Here is a 13587-nt window from a genome sequence, read left to right as displayed (position 1 = left end):
CGCCGCCACGCTTGTCCATCTTCCCACAGTCCCGCCCCAGAATAATCTGGCTCCACCCCCACGAATCAATGGGGAAGGGCGGAGCTAGCCCCCCATGTGCGCATGCGCACATCTCCCCTCATTCATTCTTTTATTTATTTATTTGGAACCCAGCGCATCCCGTCCTTCAGTTCAAGCATGAGAATACGCATGCTCATTTCCCAAGTTGCTCAAGACCCGGATTTATGTAGGCCCGCCCCTTCTCCCCCCCCCACACCGTTGTTACACTCAATCTCCACGGTGTTGATTTGCATAAGCCACGCCCCCACCGCAGCGGCAGCCCCGCCTCTGAGGCTACTTTGGTTCCGGCTTCTGGTTGGGCGGCAATTCCAGGGGGCGGGGCTTGCGCGTTTTCCCCGCCCCCTCGCTCCTCCCAGGGCTCGTACAGAGACCAGGCTGGACTGTGGTGGTGTTGGGCTCTAATTACCCGCGGTGGGCGACCCAGGCGTCCCGTCAGGACCCCCACGTGCTGAGACCCGGGGGGTCCCTAAGAGGGACCCACGCAGCCTGCGCAGGAACAACTCCCTGGAGCCACGGAACGGGGACCAGGGGACAAATCTCGAAAAGGATCGTGTTTACTTGGTGTTAGTTGCTGGGGAGCTTGAGTTAAACCCTTACCTACTTGGAGCAAATACACGGGATCACGTGACCACGTTATTTAGGGACTCATTAATAGTAAGTCCTGGCAGTATCTGAATTATCTTTCCAGGATTTCATTCTTACCAATTAAAATAAGAGTGACTGATCAGCATATGTGTGTGTGTGTGTGTGTGTGTGTGTGTATGTGCTGCAAGAGGGACCCCTACATACATACATACATAAAATGCAGCTCTGTCCATTAGGAAAATAGGATGCAGGCATCAATATGGCAAGATCTTTGTGGTAGATTAAAAATGTTGCAGTGCAGTAGCTTCAAGTGGTAACCTTGAACAAAAGAGCTCAGGGACAGTACCCAGGCCCTGAGTTCAAGCCCCACAAACAAAAAATAAATAAAAATACCACCAGAAGCCCAGGACTCACACCTGTAATCAAACCTGTAAACTCACACCTAGTAACTCTGGAGGTTGAGATCTGGGGATCACAGTTGAGAAGCCAGCCCAAGAAGGAAAGTCTCATAGGACTCTTATTCCAATTACACACACACACACACACACACACACACACACACACAAGCCAGAAATAGAGCTGTGGTTCAAAGTGCTAGAAAAATAACCTTGAGCACAAAAGTTTAGGGCCAACACTCAACTTCTGAGTTCAAGGCCCAGGACAAGCACAAAATAAAACAAGTCAATCTCTGAGAACTCCATTCCATTATCTCATTATCTCCCACCCATCTCTGAAAATGCAGTGGAAGCAAGAGACAGATCCAGAAATGTAGGAGACCCGGGTACCTGTGTTTCCTCTCCTATGTTTGACTTCCGGATTACTGATCTCTACAGGTACCTGCACTTCCCTTTGGCCCAGCCCCACCTTTCCAAACTGTATGTATACTTTCTGCCTTAGTTTTCACCAACCATGGCCTGGAATCTGAGCAACACTGCCCTCTAGTGATATTCTCCGCCACCACAGTCTTGACTGGGTGGGTTCCTTCAACCTCAAGTTCCCTCTGTCAATGTATACCCAAGCACAAGCTGCAGACATGAAGAACAAAGTTGACCTCATTTGCAGTAGGCCAGGTCCTTTCTGCTCCATCCCTGCCTTGAGTCAGCCCTTGCAATCCATGATCTAACTCTTCAGAGGGTGACAAGGACCACTGAAATGGCGGTGACAGGGCCTACTCCACAACAAATGAAGATTCAGAAGGTCTAATGCTGGAAGTTCACCTGGATCTTCCCTGAAACCAGCTGTAGCTATCTCTCCTGGGGAAAATCCCTGTCAAGGCAGGGTCCACCATTTCCTCCTTCCTCATTCTCCTGTTACAGTATCCATGCTCCACTCCCCAAAGGAAGTAGGAGGTAAAAAACACTTCACACCCACAGGAAACTCATAATGGTCCTGCATCCCTTTCTCAGTACCTGCCAGATTCCTTCACACCCCTGTTAGCCTCTTGCCCACTTCTATGGCCATCTTGAAATCACCATGACCTCCAAAGACTCAATGCCTCACACCCCACCCTGCCCACACCCCCCAGCACTCATTATTCCTCTAATATCCTGAGGTCTACCCATTCTCCTCTTCCCCCAGAACTCTATTTTTTTTTTGGTGGGTCATGGGGCTTGAACTCCACCTGGGCGTTGTCCCTGAGCTCTTCAGCTCATTTGAACCTTGACCCTCAGATCTCAGCCTCCTGAGTAGCTAGGATTACAGGCGTGAGCCACCGTGCCCAGCTTCCCCTAGAACTCTTGATGTTAGGTCAGGCCAGAGGAATTAAGGGGGTAGTGAGGGCAGGGTAAGGAAGAAGGGTCAGGGTTATTTCCACATCCAGATAATCCGATCCGGGTACCCAGGAAATGCTGTATCTCCATACCTCCCACTCTTACCTAGCTGAGCCAGACGCGCCCTTTCCTCTCAGTCCATGTAAGCAACTGAAAGGTTACAAGTCAAGAAGAGTTACAATCAATCTGTATCTGCTCGGTAGGTATTCCCCCATCTCTCATTTCTCAGATAGGAAATGGAGGGTCTCAACCCGGGTGGGGATGGGAATGAGGGAAAGGAATCCCGTATCACAGAGACAGGCCACAGTGCAGGAAAAACGACTCAGTTCAATTCCTAGCCTACAATAATCTCACCTCCCACACTTTGCACTATTACCACACTTTTCATTTCCACACCCCGGCTCTTGCTTGTTCCATCCAGCAGAATGCCCTTTCTAGTTTTCTGCTTCCTTGGATCAGGAGATTGCCTGTCATCCTAGCTACACAGGAGCTGAGCTCTGAGGATCTCCTGGTTTGAAGGTAGGCCAGGTAGGAAAATCTAGGAGACTTTATTTCCAATGAACCATGAGGGGGGAAACAAAAAGCCAGAAGTGGAGCTGTGGCTCACGTGGTAGAGTGCCAGCCTTGAGAGAAAAATCTAAGGGACAGAGTACAGATCCTAATTTCAAGCCATTGTACATGTATACATACACGTACACACACACACACATTCACATGGTTTTCCCTCCTCAGGACACCTCAAAGTACACCAACTCTCGTGTCCCAGCATGGACGTGTACTTGGGTCTTAAGGTGCACTCATGAGTGAACAGGCCTGGATCAGCTTCTCCCCACGTGAGCTGGACCTGGTTTGACTGTTAGGGTGCCCTCTGCACTGACCACTGGTGTGTTGCCACTAGTGTGCCAGGCTAGGAGCCGTGGGGTTATCAAAGTTCTCAAGATTGCCAGTCTGCTATCTGCTGCTCAATCCGGACCTAAGCCACATTGTTTCTTTCACAGCAGAAAGACCCAGGAGCAAGCTGGGTGCCAGTGACTTATGCCTGTTAACCTGGCTAAGTCAAGAGGATGAGATCTGAGGACCATGGCTCAAAGCCAGCCAGGGCAGGCAAATCCGTGAGATTCTTATCACTCATGAACCACCAGAAAACTGCAAGTGGTGCTGTGGCTCAAAGTGGTAGAGCACTAGCCTTCAGCACAAAGAACTCCCGGACATAGCCCAGGTTCAAGCCCCATGACTGACAAATAAATAAACAAGAACCAGAAGCTTCAGCGAATGCCACAGAAACTCATATGACAAGGTACACACGTAGGCTTGTGCACATACGCAGATGCATATACAAAAGCACACAAGCTCTGCATCCGGGCATGAGCACAGAGACAGGCTGGTGACAGGGACTTAGGGTTACTGTTCTCTCTTGCCTCCCTTCCTCTTTGTTTCCCCCACCCAAGATGACTGATGCTGTGGGGGTGGGGAAGTTCCTAGTAATCCTTACCTTCCTCTTGCCATTTCCAGGAAAAGGATTGTCCCCTGGTCCCCTAGGCTTAGATCTCTCCATGTGACATTCCATCTTGGGGGGGGGGTGGCAGGCAGTAAGGATTATAGGCAAAGCAGCCTGTGACTCCTGAATCTATGTACTTCCCTGCTTCTAACCTGGCATGGGGGCATAGAATAGGTGTTCAAAGGACTCAGGGCCAACCAGGCCTCAGAGAAAAGAGATCATGAACAAGACAAAGTACACAGTGGATGTTTAGAGCAGCTCAGGCCTCAGTACCACCGCAATAAACTTCCTAAATAATTCCCTTGAACTGTCCCCAAACTGGGTGACCCTAAGAGGGAGGGGAGGGGTGAAACTACATGAGCATGACCCCTTGGAAGCCAGAAAGGGGCAGTGTGGGAGGGCCTCAACTGCTCCAGCTGGCTGTCCCTGCCCCTGGCCTGAGGAAGGCACTATTTATAGTCCCCCCCCAGCCCAGCCCCCTCTCTCCTGCAAAGCCACCATGCTAACCACCTTTCCAGGCCACTGACGGGCTACTGCCTCCCCCCCCATCCCCACAGCAGAGTGTCCCTTATCCCCAGAGAGACCCTCCCAATGTCCTCAGACTCCCTCCAGCGGCTCCTTCACTGCCTCCAGGTCTTCTTTCCCAATTCCTTCCCTCCCCACTCCTTTCCCTCCCTCCCCACACTGACCGGTACCTACCCTGTTTGCCATTCCATGGCTCCAGATCACTCAGAGAGCAATCTCCTAAGGTGCTTCTGTCCATCCTGGTACTGAACTGCCTAGGGCCACAGCCCCCTGGAGCAAGGGGAGGAGTAGAGGAACCCCGCCCCCTAGTAGGCTGGAGGACAGCAACCCCGCCTTTCCAGATGCCCTAGGCCCGCCCCCACACACATACAAACACCCCCAAGGCTGCTTTCCACTGAGAAATTCATTGCCTCCTCCCCCCACCCCCCACAATCTAGGGAAGCAGCCACACTTAATCATTATTGCCTCTCTCCTGAGGGCTGCTTAAGATCCACCCTTCATTGTAGCCAGAGTTATCTGCCCTTACTCCAGAGTGTCTAACTCATCCACAGGCAGGCCTGATGGGAAAGCCAGTTCTAGCTCCAGCCTAGTGATGGGATGGAGAGGGAAAGGGGGATCAGGTCAGTGAAAAGCTGGGAGCTGGTGGCTCATGCCTGACATCCTAGCTACTCAGGAAGAACTGAAGAGCTCAGGGATAGCACCCAGGCCCAGAGCTCAAGGCCCCTGACCACCACCACCAACAAAAAGCTGGAAGCAAGGGGTCAGAGTTTGGCCTAATGGTAGAGTGCTTGCCTAGCATGTATGAAGACCCAGGTTTGATTCTTCCGTACCACATACATAGACAAGTCAGAAGTGGCGCTATGGCTCAAGTGGCAGAGCCCTAGTCTTGAAGAAAAAGCTTAAGGACAGTGCTCAGGCCCTGAGTTCAAGCCCCAGGACTGGCAAAAAAAAAAAAAAAAAGCTGGAAATAAAACTCAAGTGGTAGAATGTTAGCCTTGAGCACAAAGACAGTCCCAGACTGTCAACACACACACACACACACACACACACACACACACACACACACACAGTGTAAATAGACGGTGCACAGATGTGACTCAGCTATCACGTGTTACAGCCTGTGCACATGACTGGCTGATTCTCTTGCAGGCCAACCTTCAGTCACCTGACATTGATTCAGCACCTGCTATAGCCATAAACCTTCATGAATACTATAGCAGTTGATGCTACAAAAACAAAGCTTGGGCGCAGGGGCGGGAGTGTGCCCTTGTGGTAGAGTGCCTGTCTAGTATGCACGAAGCCCTGGGTACCACGTAAACAGAAAAAGCCAGGAAGTGGTGCCGTGGCTCTTGAGAAAGCTCAAGGACAGTGCCCAGACCCTGAGTTCAAGCCTCAGGACTGGGGGCCGTGGAGAAGACATCGTCAGACTTCCCATACCTGGAAGTATTCCTGAAAGTTCCACCCGCTGGAGTGGCATTGCTGCATCCGCGACAACACATACCACTAACCCACAGACAACACTTCCCTGTATGAAAGCCCGTGGGGGGGGAAGGGGGGAGGGAGGAGCCCCAGAGCTGAAAGTCTTACATAGACGGATCAGACGCATGGTAGAAACATCTGTGTGGAGACTCCTGAATATAAACAGTGACCGACATGGGGCCGTATCCAGATGTTCTGAGGCTGTGGAGGCATCCAGATGTGGCAGGCGTTCACATGGCAATGGCCTTCCGTGTGTAATAGGGTCCAAGCAGTTGCGACATACTGTATGGAGACACACAGGCGTGGCCAGGCTCCAGATGGCAGGGACCTTGACATAGCAATGACCTTGCTCTCCAGACTCAAGGCTCCGTGGCACTCCAGATGTGACATGGGCAGAAGCTCTGCAAATATGGCAGAGCCCACATATAATCCACCCACATGCAGTATGTCTACAGCCTCATTGCCATCTTCCAGGGTCTCTGTCCGTGGTCACTGCCATCATTCGTGCCATCTTCCCTCAAGCTTAGCGGCGCCCAATACTGGCCAGAATGCGGGCATTGGTAGCGGCTTGTTCTCTAGCAGCCCTGCTCTGGGCCTGCTCCAGTAAAATCTGCAGGAGGCCGAGGGGGACATCCAGCGAGAGGGTAATGCGGGCGCCCGGGCGGGGGCCAGGGCTGGGGTAACTCCAGGAATCTGAGGGGCCTGTGGTGATTACTGAGGGATTCTTCAGGGTGACAGGAGAAGGAGCGGTGTAGGGTATCTTCTCAGAGGGAAGCTGGAAGGCCGGGACAGGCTTTGCTGGGACAGCCAGGACCCTGCCTAGCAATGTAACCGTCAACACCAGTGAAACACATTTGGTCATCCTGTGGTCAGGCTGTAAGGAAAAGGCTGCGGTCAATTTTGGTCCTGCATGAATAGAAACAGAGGAGCAAGAAGAGAAGGGAGGGGAAAAAAAGTCAGAAAAATGAAAGATTAAAGAGGTCAGGCCAGGGATAGAGAAAGATATCTAGACAAAGATACAAACATAGGAAGCAAGTCAGAGGGGCGAGGCATAGTAGGGTGGCTAGCTCTTTGGGAGTTGAGATTAAGAGGATCATGGTTCGAGGCCAGGCTGGGTAAAAAGTTAGCCATATCTCATCTTAGCACATAAGGTGGGTATAGTGGCACACGATTTTTGTGGTAGCCTGTAGGCCTTATAGGTAGTAGTCTCCCATGCAAACGCCACAAATCCCAGTTATACAGGAGGTATAAGAAGGAGGAATCAGAGTCTGACGTAGCCCTGGGGGGAAAAAATGAGATTTTATACAAAGCATAAATAAAGCAAAAAAGGGGGGAGGGGAGCTGGAGGCATGGCTCAAGTGGTAGTGAGCCAGCCTAGCAAAAATGAAAGTCTGAATCCAAACCCCAGTACAGTAACTAAATAAGTAAATAAATATAAATAAAGCAAGCAAAAAAAATGAGACATAGCTAGAAAGAGGGGAAGAAAACAAATATTGAAAAAAGAATGAATGAGAGAGACAGAGACAGAAACAGAGTGATCAGGAATGAAGGAGAGGAGACAGAGGTCAATGAGATAGAAGTAGAAGCAAAGAAAAAGGCAATAGAAAGAGATAGAAACTACTCCCAGGGCTGGGAACATGGCTTAGTGGTAGAGTGCTTGCCTAGCATACAGGAAGCCCTGGGTTCGATTCCTCAGAACAACACACGCAGAAAAGGCTGGAAGTGGCATGGTGGCTCAAGTGGCAGAGTGCTAGCCTTGAGCAAAAGAAACTCAGGGACAGAGCCCAGGCCTTGACTTCATGTTCAGAGACAAGTTAAGCCTGGTGGATACACCTGTAATCCTACCATTTGTGAGGCTGGGAGGCTGAGGTAGGAAGATTTGAAGTTCGAGCCCAGCCAAAATTGCAGAGCAAGTTCTGGACCGACCTAGGAAACTGAGCAAGACCTTATCTATAAACAACCAAACACATATTTAAAGACAAAGAAAAACGGACTGGAAGACTGAGAAAGAGAAAAATCTAGAGAGACAGAAAACAGTTCTTAGCAAGAGAGTTTGCAATTTCTCCAGCAAGACAGACAGGGTCCGGGGCCCTTGAAGTAGAGCAGCTAAACACCTCAAAACCTCCCAGGCCTAGAGATCGCCATGTACCCAAACCCCTGGTGACCTCAATCCCCCAACACTCCATTCCCCATCCTACCAGCTGCCAGCTTCCTCTGGGGATAGGTAAGGACCACTGGATGCTGGGGCCGGAACCAGGCAATGCTAACCTTGCAGTCTGACCATTTCCTCCCCCCCTATTTATCTCCCCCGTGCCCCCCTAGAATGGGAGCTGGGCATGTTTCCTGGCATGAGACAACACCCCCTCTCACCTATGACTCACCCTCTCCTGGGGAGCAGTGACACCATAACTCCCACCATAGTGGCTTTTGGGGGACCAAATAAGGGGACTGAGGGCTTTCAGACAAGGATCAGCTATTAGGCAATGGTATTCTGTACCCATGCAAGATAGAACTGACCCCTGGGGGGCAGAAATCTGCTTCCTAAACCCCCCAATCTCCCCCCAAATAGTCACAACAAGGACCTTTTCAAACAGCAGCTTTAATGCCCCTCCCTCCCCAAATCAGCACCATAGCATCACAGGCTTGGGTCAGACAGCACCCCCCCCCATCCACCCCACAGTGAGTCCTCTGTCGTGGAGGCGGGATCCACAATAGGGGTTTGTCCACTGAGGGGGGGAAAGGCTAGACCCGCAGGACCAAGTCATCGAGAGTGGACACGCACACACTAGCTCATGTGCACGTTGGCCTCTAGCACCAAGTGGAAGACAGCAGGGCCCATCCTCCTCCTCCTCCTCCTCCCCATCACCACCGTCATCAGCAGCAGCACCACCATCTGGGCCTCAGCTTTGGGCAGCACCTGAGTGAGGTAGGTGGGAAAAGGGGGTTTCAACCCTGTCATTTGCACTCAGTGTGTGAGCCCCAGAGAAATACAGCAAAGCCAGGTGCTGGTGGCTCACGCCTTTTAATCCTAGCTACTTAGGAGGTTGAGATGGGAGGGTTGTTGTTTGATTGGTCAGCCACGGCAGACAAATCCATGAGACTTCTCGCCAATTCGCCAGCAAAAATCCTGACTCAAAGGGTAGAGCATCAGCTTTGCGTGAAAAAGCCCAAAGGGCAGAACCCAGACCTGAGTTCAAAACCAAGTACTGCTAAGGCGCCAGTGGCTCGTGCCTGTCATCCTAGCTACTCGGGAGGATGAGATCTGAGGATAGTGGTTCAAAGCCAGCCTGGGCAGGAAAATCCATGAAACTCATATCTCTAAATAGCCATTAGAAAACCAGAAGAAGTACTGTGGCTCTAAGTGGTAGAGAGCTAGCCTTGAACAAAAAGAGCTCAGGGTCAGTGCCCAGGCCCTGAGTTCAAGCCCTACTACAAACAAAAATAACCCAAACCCAAAAAACAGTACCAGTACACATACACATCAAAAATAAAATACAAAGCCAGCCAAAAGAAAGACAGACTCTGACTGACACTGAAAGAAGACTCATAGGGCCGGGAATGTGGCCTAGTGGCAGAGAGCTTGTCTAGCAAGCACAAAGTACTGGGTTCTATTCCTTGGTACCACAAACACAGCAAAGCCAGAAATGGTGCTATGGCTCAAGTGGTAGAGTGCTAGCCTTGGAGAAAGCTCAAGGACAGTGCCCAGGCCTAGAGTGCAAGCCTCAGGACTGGCAAAAAAAGAAAGACTCATGGCAGTTGCCTGTCAAGTGTGAGGTCTATGTGGTCTGAAGGTTCTCCTGTCTGAAGGAAAGGATTCCCCAGGGCTTAGACCCAAGTAGTCCTCATCTAGGCCCTGATCTGAGCGGGCCCAGGATCCAGTCCCCTGGTTCCTACCTGTTCTGTGGCTCTGGATCACCCGTGGCTGGCAACGGCGCTCACAGGCCTCACGAGTCCCAAAACGGTTGGCATTCCCTTCGCAACCACCGTAGACAAAGGGGTGACAGGCCGTGCCCCCTGACACAGCTCGATGGTACCAGCGGAGGGTATAGGCGGTACATGAGCCCTCGTCCAGGGGCAGGGAGCAGGGGTCTGGGAAAAATGGAGATCAGATCAGCAGGAATGGTGGGAATCACAGGGACCTGGGGGTCCCCGCTACGCCCAGCCCTCCTTCTTACCATCATCAGGCCAGGGGACTTCAGGGTCCTGGTATTCCTCCACCGAATATTCAGAGTACTCAGAGTATTCGTCGTCTTCAGGGGGCACCTGGCCTGAAAGCAGGGTGTGTTGTATCATCCTGCCCCCCTAAACCCACCCAGAGCAGGGTAGACCGCTCTCATCTCCACACGTGTGGACCCCATGTACAAGACATGTGCTCTGTGTTCATCTTCACCTTCCTCCTCCACGTGAGAGACCCGCAGCACAGGTACCCGGTGGAGTTGGGGGCCAGCTGTGTCTGCAGCATAACTGGACAGGGGTCCTGCAGCACAGATTAGGAGATGACATCTGGGGTCACCACTTACTCCCCAGCCAGGCTCCCTTGCCCACATGATGGATAGGGTGAAGAAAGTTCTGGGCATAGAAAATGTACTCACGTGATCCAGATGCAATAAACTGGCCCTGGCAGGCTGGAGGGGCAGAGGAGGAGGAGGAGAGAGAGAAAGATAGAGACAACGATGGAGAGATCAGAGGGATGAGGAGTTAGGGGCCAGGGCTTATGCCTGTCATTTTGGCTATTCAGGAGGCAGAGGTCTCTGAGGCTCATGGTGTGAAGCCAGCTTGGCTGGGCTTAGGGAAAGTCTGTGAGACTCTTTATCTCCAAGGAACCATCAAAAAGCTAGGAGTGGAGATATGGATCAAATAGTAAGATAGACAGACAGACAGACAGGCAGGCAGGGACAGAAAGACAGATACACAGAGACACAGAGACAGATGAGTAGGGGTGAAATATACAGAGACAGGAAAGCAGAAGAGACAGTGAAGGGAAAAAAATGAAACGAGAATAGGGACAAAGGGAAGGAGGGAAGAGGGGGAGAAAATGGGAGGAGAAGCAGCAATGGAAGCAAGTTGGGAACCAGGTGCTGGTGGCTCACACCTGTATTAAAGGTACTCAGGAGGCTGAGATGCGGGGATCATGGTTCAAAGCCAGCCTGGGCAGAAAAGTCCATGAGATTCCTATCTCCAGTGGGCCACCAGGAAATTAGAAGTGGCACTGTGGTTCCAAGTGTTTAAGCACTAGCCTTGAGCTGAGGAGCTCAGGGAGAGCACCCAGGCTCAGAGTTCAAGCCCCACGACTGACCAAAAAGCGAGAGAGAGAGAGAGGGAGAGAGAGAGGGAGAGAGAGGGAGAGAGAGAGAGAGAGAGAGAGAGAGAGAGAGAGAGAGGGGGGGCTGGGAGTTTGGCCTAGTGGTAGAGTGCTTGCCTAGCATGCACGAAGACCCGGGTTCGATTCCTTGGTACCACATACGTAGCAAAAAGCCGGAAGTGGTGCTGTGGCTCAAGTGGTAGAGCCCTAGCCTTGAGAAAATCCAGGGACAGTGCTCAGGCCCTGAGCCCAAGCCTAGGACTGGCAAAAAAAAAAAAAGAGAAAGAGAGAGAGAGAGAGAGAGAGAGAGAGAGAGAGAGAAAGAGAGAAGAGGAGACGAAGCTTCATTTCCTACAGACATCACTACCACTTGTGTGGGGGGGCGCAGGGGAAGCATCTTTTGTGCCCCCCCCCCCCACAGTCATTCTGAACATCTGGATCCATCCAGGGCCTCCGACATCACCTGCCTCTGTGAGTGTCCTACCACGAGGACCTTTCTGTCCATTGGTTTGTTCCATACCATGGCCATCTTGTAAAGCCATCCATCTCTCCCTAGCTCCTCAACTCTCATTCCCTGTAAGTTCTGGGCACCTGCTGGAGATCCACATCTAGGTGTGCTGGGATGAGAAGGGGATGGAACCCAGGAGACCCCCACCCCCCCAACCCCGCCACCCGACCACTTACCACAATGCTGACTCATCTCCTGACGCACAAAGCCCCGAATGTCATCCTCCTGGGAACACAAGACCACAAGGGTCAGGAGAACCCATGAGTCATGGAATGACACAGGGTGTATATACCAGGGATCAAGGGGAGAGCACACCAAGCCAGGTGGGGGGGTCAAGGCCTCAGCCCACCCAGGCCCACACTCACTGTCAATGCAGCTTCTCCCTTCTCGCCACGGGGGCCCGCAGGCCCTGGCCGTCCCTAGGGGCAAAAGATAGAAGCAGAGGTCTAGCGGCCACCAGAGGTCACCCATATTTTTTAAACCACAAGCCCAGGAATTCCTACTCACCTGCTCCCCTCTCTCACCAGGGGTCCCAGGAGCCCCAGGGGATCCCATCACACTCTCTCCGGGGGGACCTCGCTCACCCTGTCAGTCACAAAGGGATCAAGAGAATAGGGATAGGGATGGTGAAGGTGAGAGGTGAAAAAAGGTTGGGGGATCATAACTTAAGGAGTTGGGGGCATGGTGTCTATAAATCCAGGAGTTTGATGGGTAGAGGGGACAGGAAGGTTGGGGTGTCTTTCAGTAGGGATACGTGAGGGCCTGCATTGAATCTTCTGCAAGACAAAGAAGGAAGGAAGGAAGGAAGGAAGGAAGGAAGGAAGGAAGGAAGGAAGGAAGGAAGGAGAGGGAGGAGGGGAGGGAGGGAAGGAAGAAGGGAGGGAGGAAGGGAGGGAGGGAAGGAAGAAGGGAGGGAGGGAAAAGCACACAGCAGGGTAATTTAGGGGTCACGACTCAGAGTTGGGGACTCTTACCTTCTGGCCTTGAAGTCCTTCGGGTCCTTTGGGACCAACGCTTCCAGGTGGCCCTGGAGGCCCACTAGAACCATCATTGCCTCTGGGTCCCGGGAAGCCCCCAGTTCCTGGGGGCCCCTGGGAAGAGATAGGATAGAGTCAGTGAGCAGAGCCCCCTCCAAGGTGAACCCACTCCCAAACAGCATGCTCTCATCCACTCATCAATAAAACACTGAGCTTGGCTTACCCGCTCTCCTTTCTCACCCTGGTCACCTTTGGGTCCCAACTGCCCATCAAAGCCTCGGTCACCCTGGGAACAAAGCAGCATGAGAGACACCCTGACTCCCTTCAGCTCCTACACCTCCTTGAACCTCCGTGAGTTCTCTGAACCAACCGATCACCCCCCGAGCTATGATCCGATGACATGAACCCCACTGTACCCCCTGCTCTGAGGCGTTTAAGCCCCTTCCCCTTCTTTCTTTCTTTTTATTTCTGTAACTCATGTTGCTGGAACTCGGGGCGCTGTCCCGGAGTATTTTTGCTCAAGGCTAGAACTCTAGTACTTGAGCCACAGCGCCACTTCCAGCTTTTTTGGCGTATGTGGCACTGAGGAATTGAACCCAGGGCTTCATGCATGCCAGGCAAGCACTTTACCACTAAGCCACATTCCCAGGCCCCATCATGTCCACTCTTAAAGAGACCTTACCTTGGGACCAATCAAGCCTTCCTTGCCAGGAGCCCCAGACTGGCCTGGCAATCCAGGCTCCCCCTACAAAAAAAAAGAGAACATGAATTTGGCCCTGACTCACCTGTCACCTTCCTACTTTGTTTTTTTTCTTTTTCCTTCCTTCCTTTTTTTTTTTTTTTTGTCACAGGGCTTGAACTCAGGGTCTGGGTGTTATCTCTGA

General features: G+C 51.9%; 2 protein-coding genes across 2 annotated transcripts in view; both read right to left on the bottom strand.

The window, feature by feature from the left end:
• Positions 1-6439: 6439 nt before the first annotated feature.
• Ucn2 (urocortin 2) lies at positions 6440-6778 on the bottom strand. The gene has a single exon (XM_090323509.1). It carries the CDS (start codon positions 6776-6778, stop codon positions 6440-6442), a length of 339 nt encoding a protein of 112 aa, XP_090179635.1.
• A 1994-nt stretch (positions 6779-8772) lies between these two features.
• Col7a1 (collagen type VII alpha 1 chain) overlaps positions 8773-13587 on the bottom strand; it is a 37787-nt gene continuing 32972 nt past the window's right edge. Inside the window, exons 108-118 of the mRNA XM_090323452.1 lie at positions 13386-13448; positions 12927-12989; positions 12701-12817; positions 12234-12311; positions 12092-12145; positions 11903-11951; positions 10509-10541; positions 10307-10393; positions 10092-10184; positions 9811-10005; positions 8773-8833 (exon numbers count right to left, since the gene is read on the bottom strand). Coding sequence (XP_090179578.1) covers positions 8817-8833; positions 9811-10005; positions 10092-10184; positions 10307-10393; positions 10509-10541; positions 11903-11951; positions 12092-12145; positions 12234-12311; positions 12701-12817; positions 12927-12989; positions 13386-13448 — 849 coding nt within the window. The 3' untranslated portion in view covers positions 8773-8816. The remainder of the gene's footprint in view (positions 8834-9810; positions 10006-10091; positions 10185-10306; positions 10394-10508; positions 10542-11902; positions 11952-12091; positions 12146-12233; positions 12312-12700; positions 12818-12926; positions 12990-13385; positions 13449-13587) is intronic.

Source organism: Megascapheus bottae, chromosome 32, assembly GCF_031878675.1.
Source record: "Megascapheus bottae isolate mThoBot1 chromosome 32, mThoBot2.hap1, whole genome shotgun sequence".
NCBI classification, from domain to species: Eukaryota; Metazoa; Chordata; class Mammalia; order Rodentia; family Geomyidae; genus Megascapheus; species Megascapheus bottae.
This window is presented reverse-complemented; position numbering and strand designations above follow the sequence as displayed.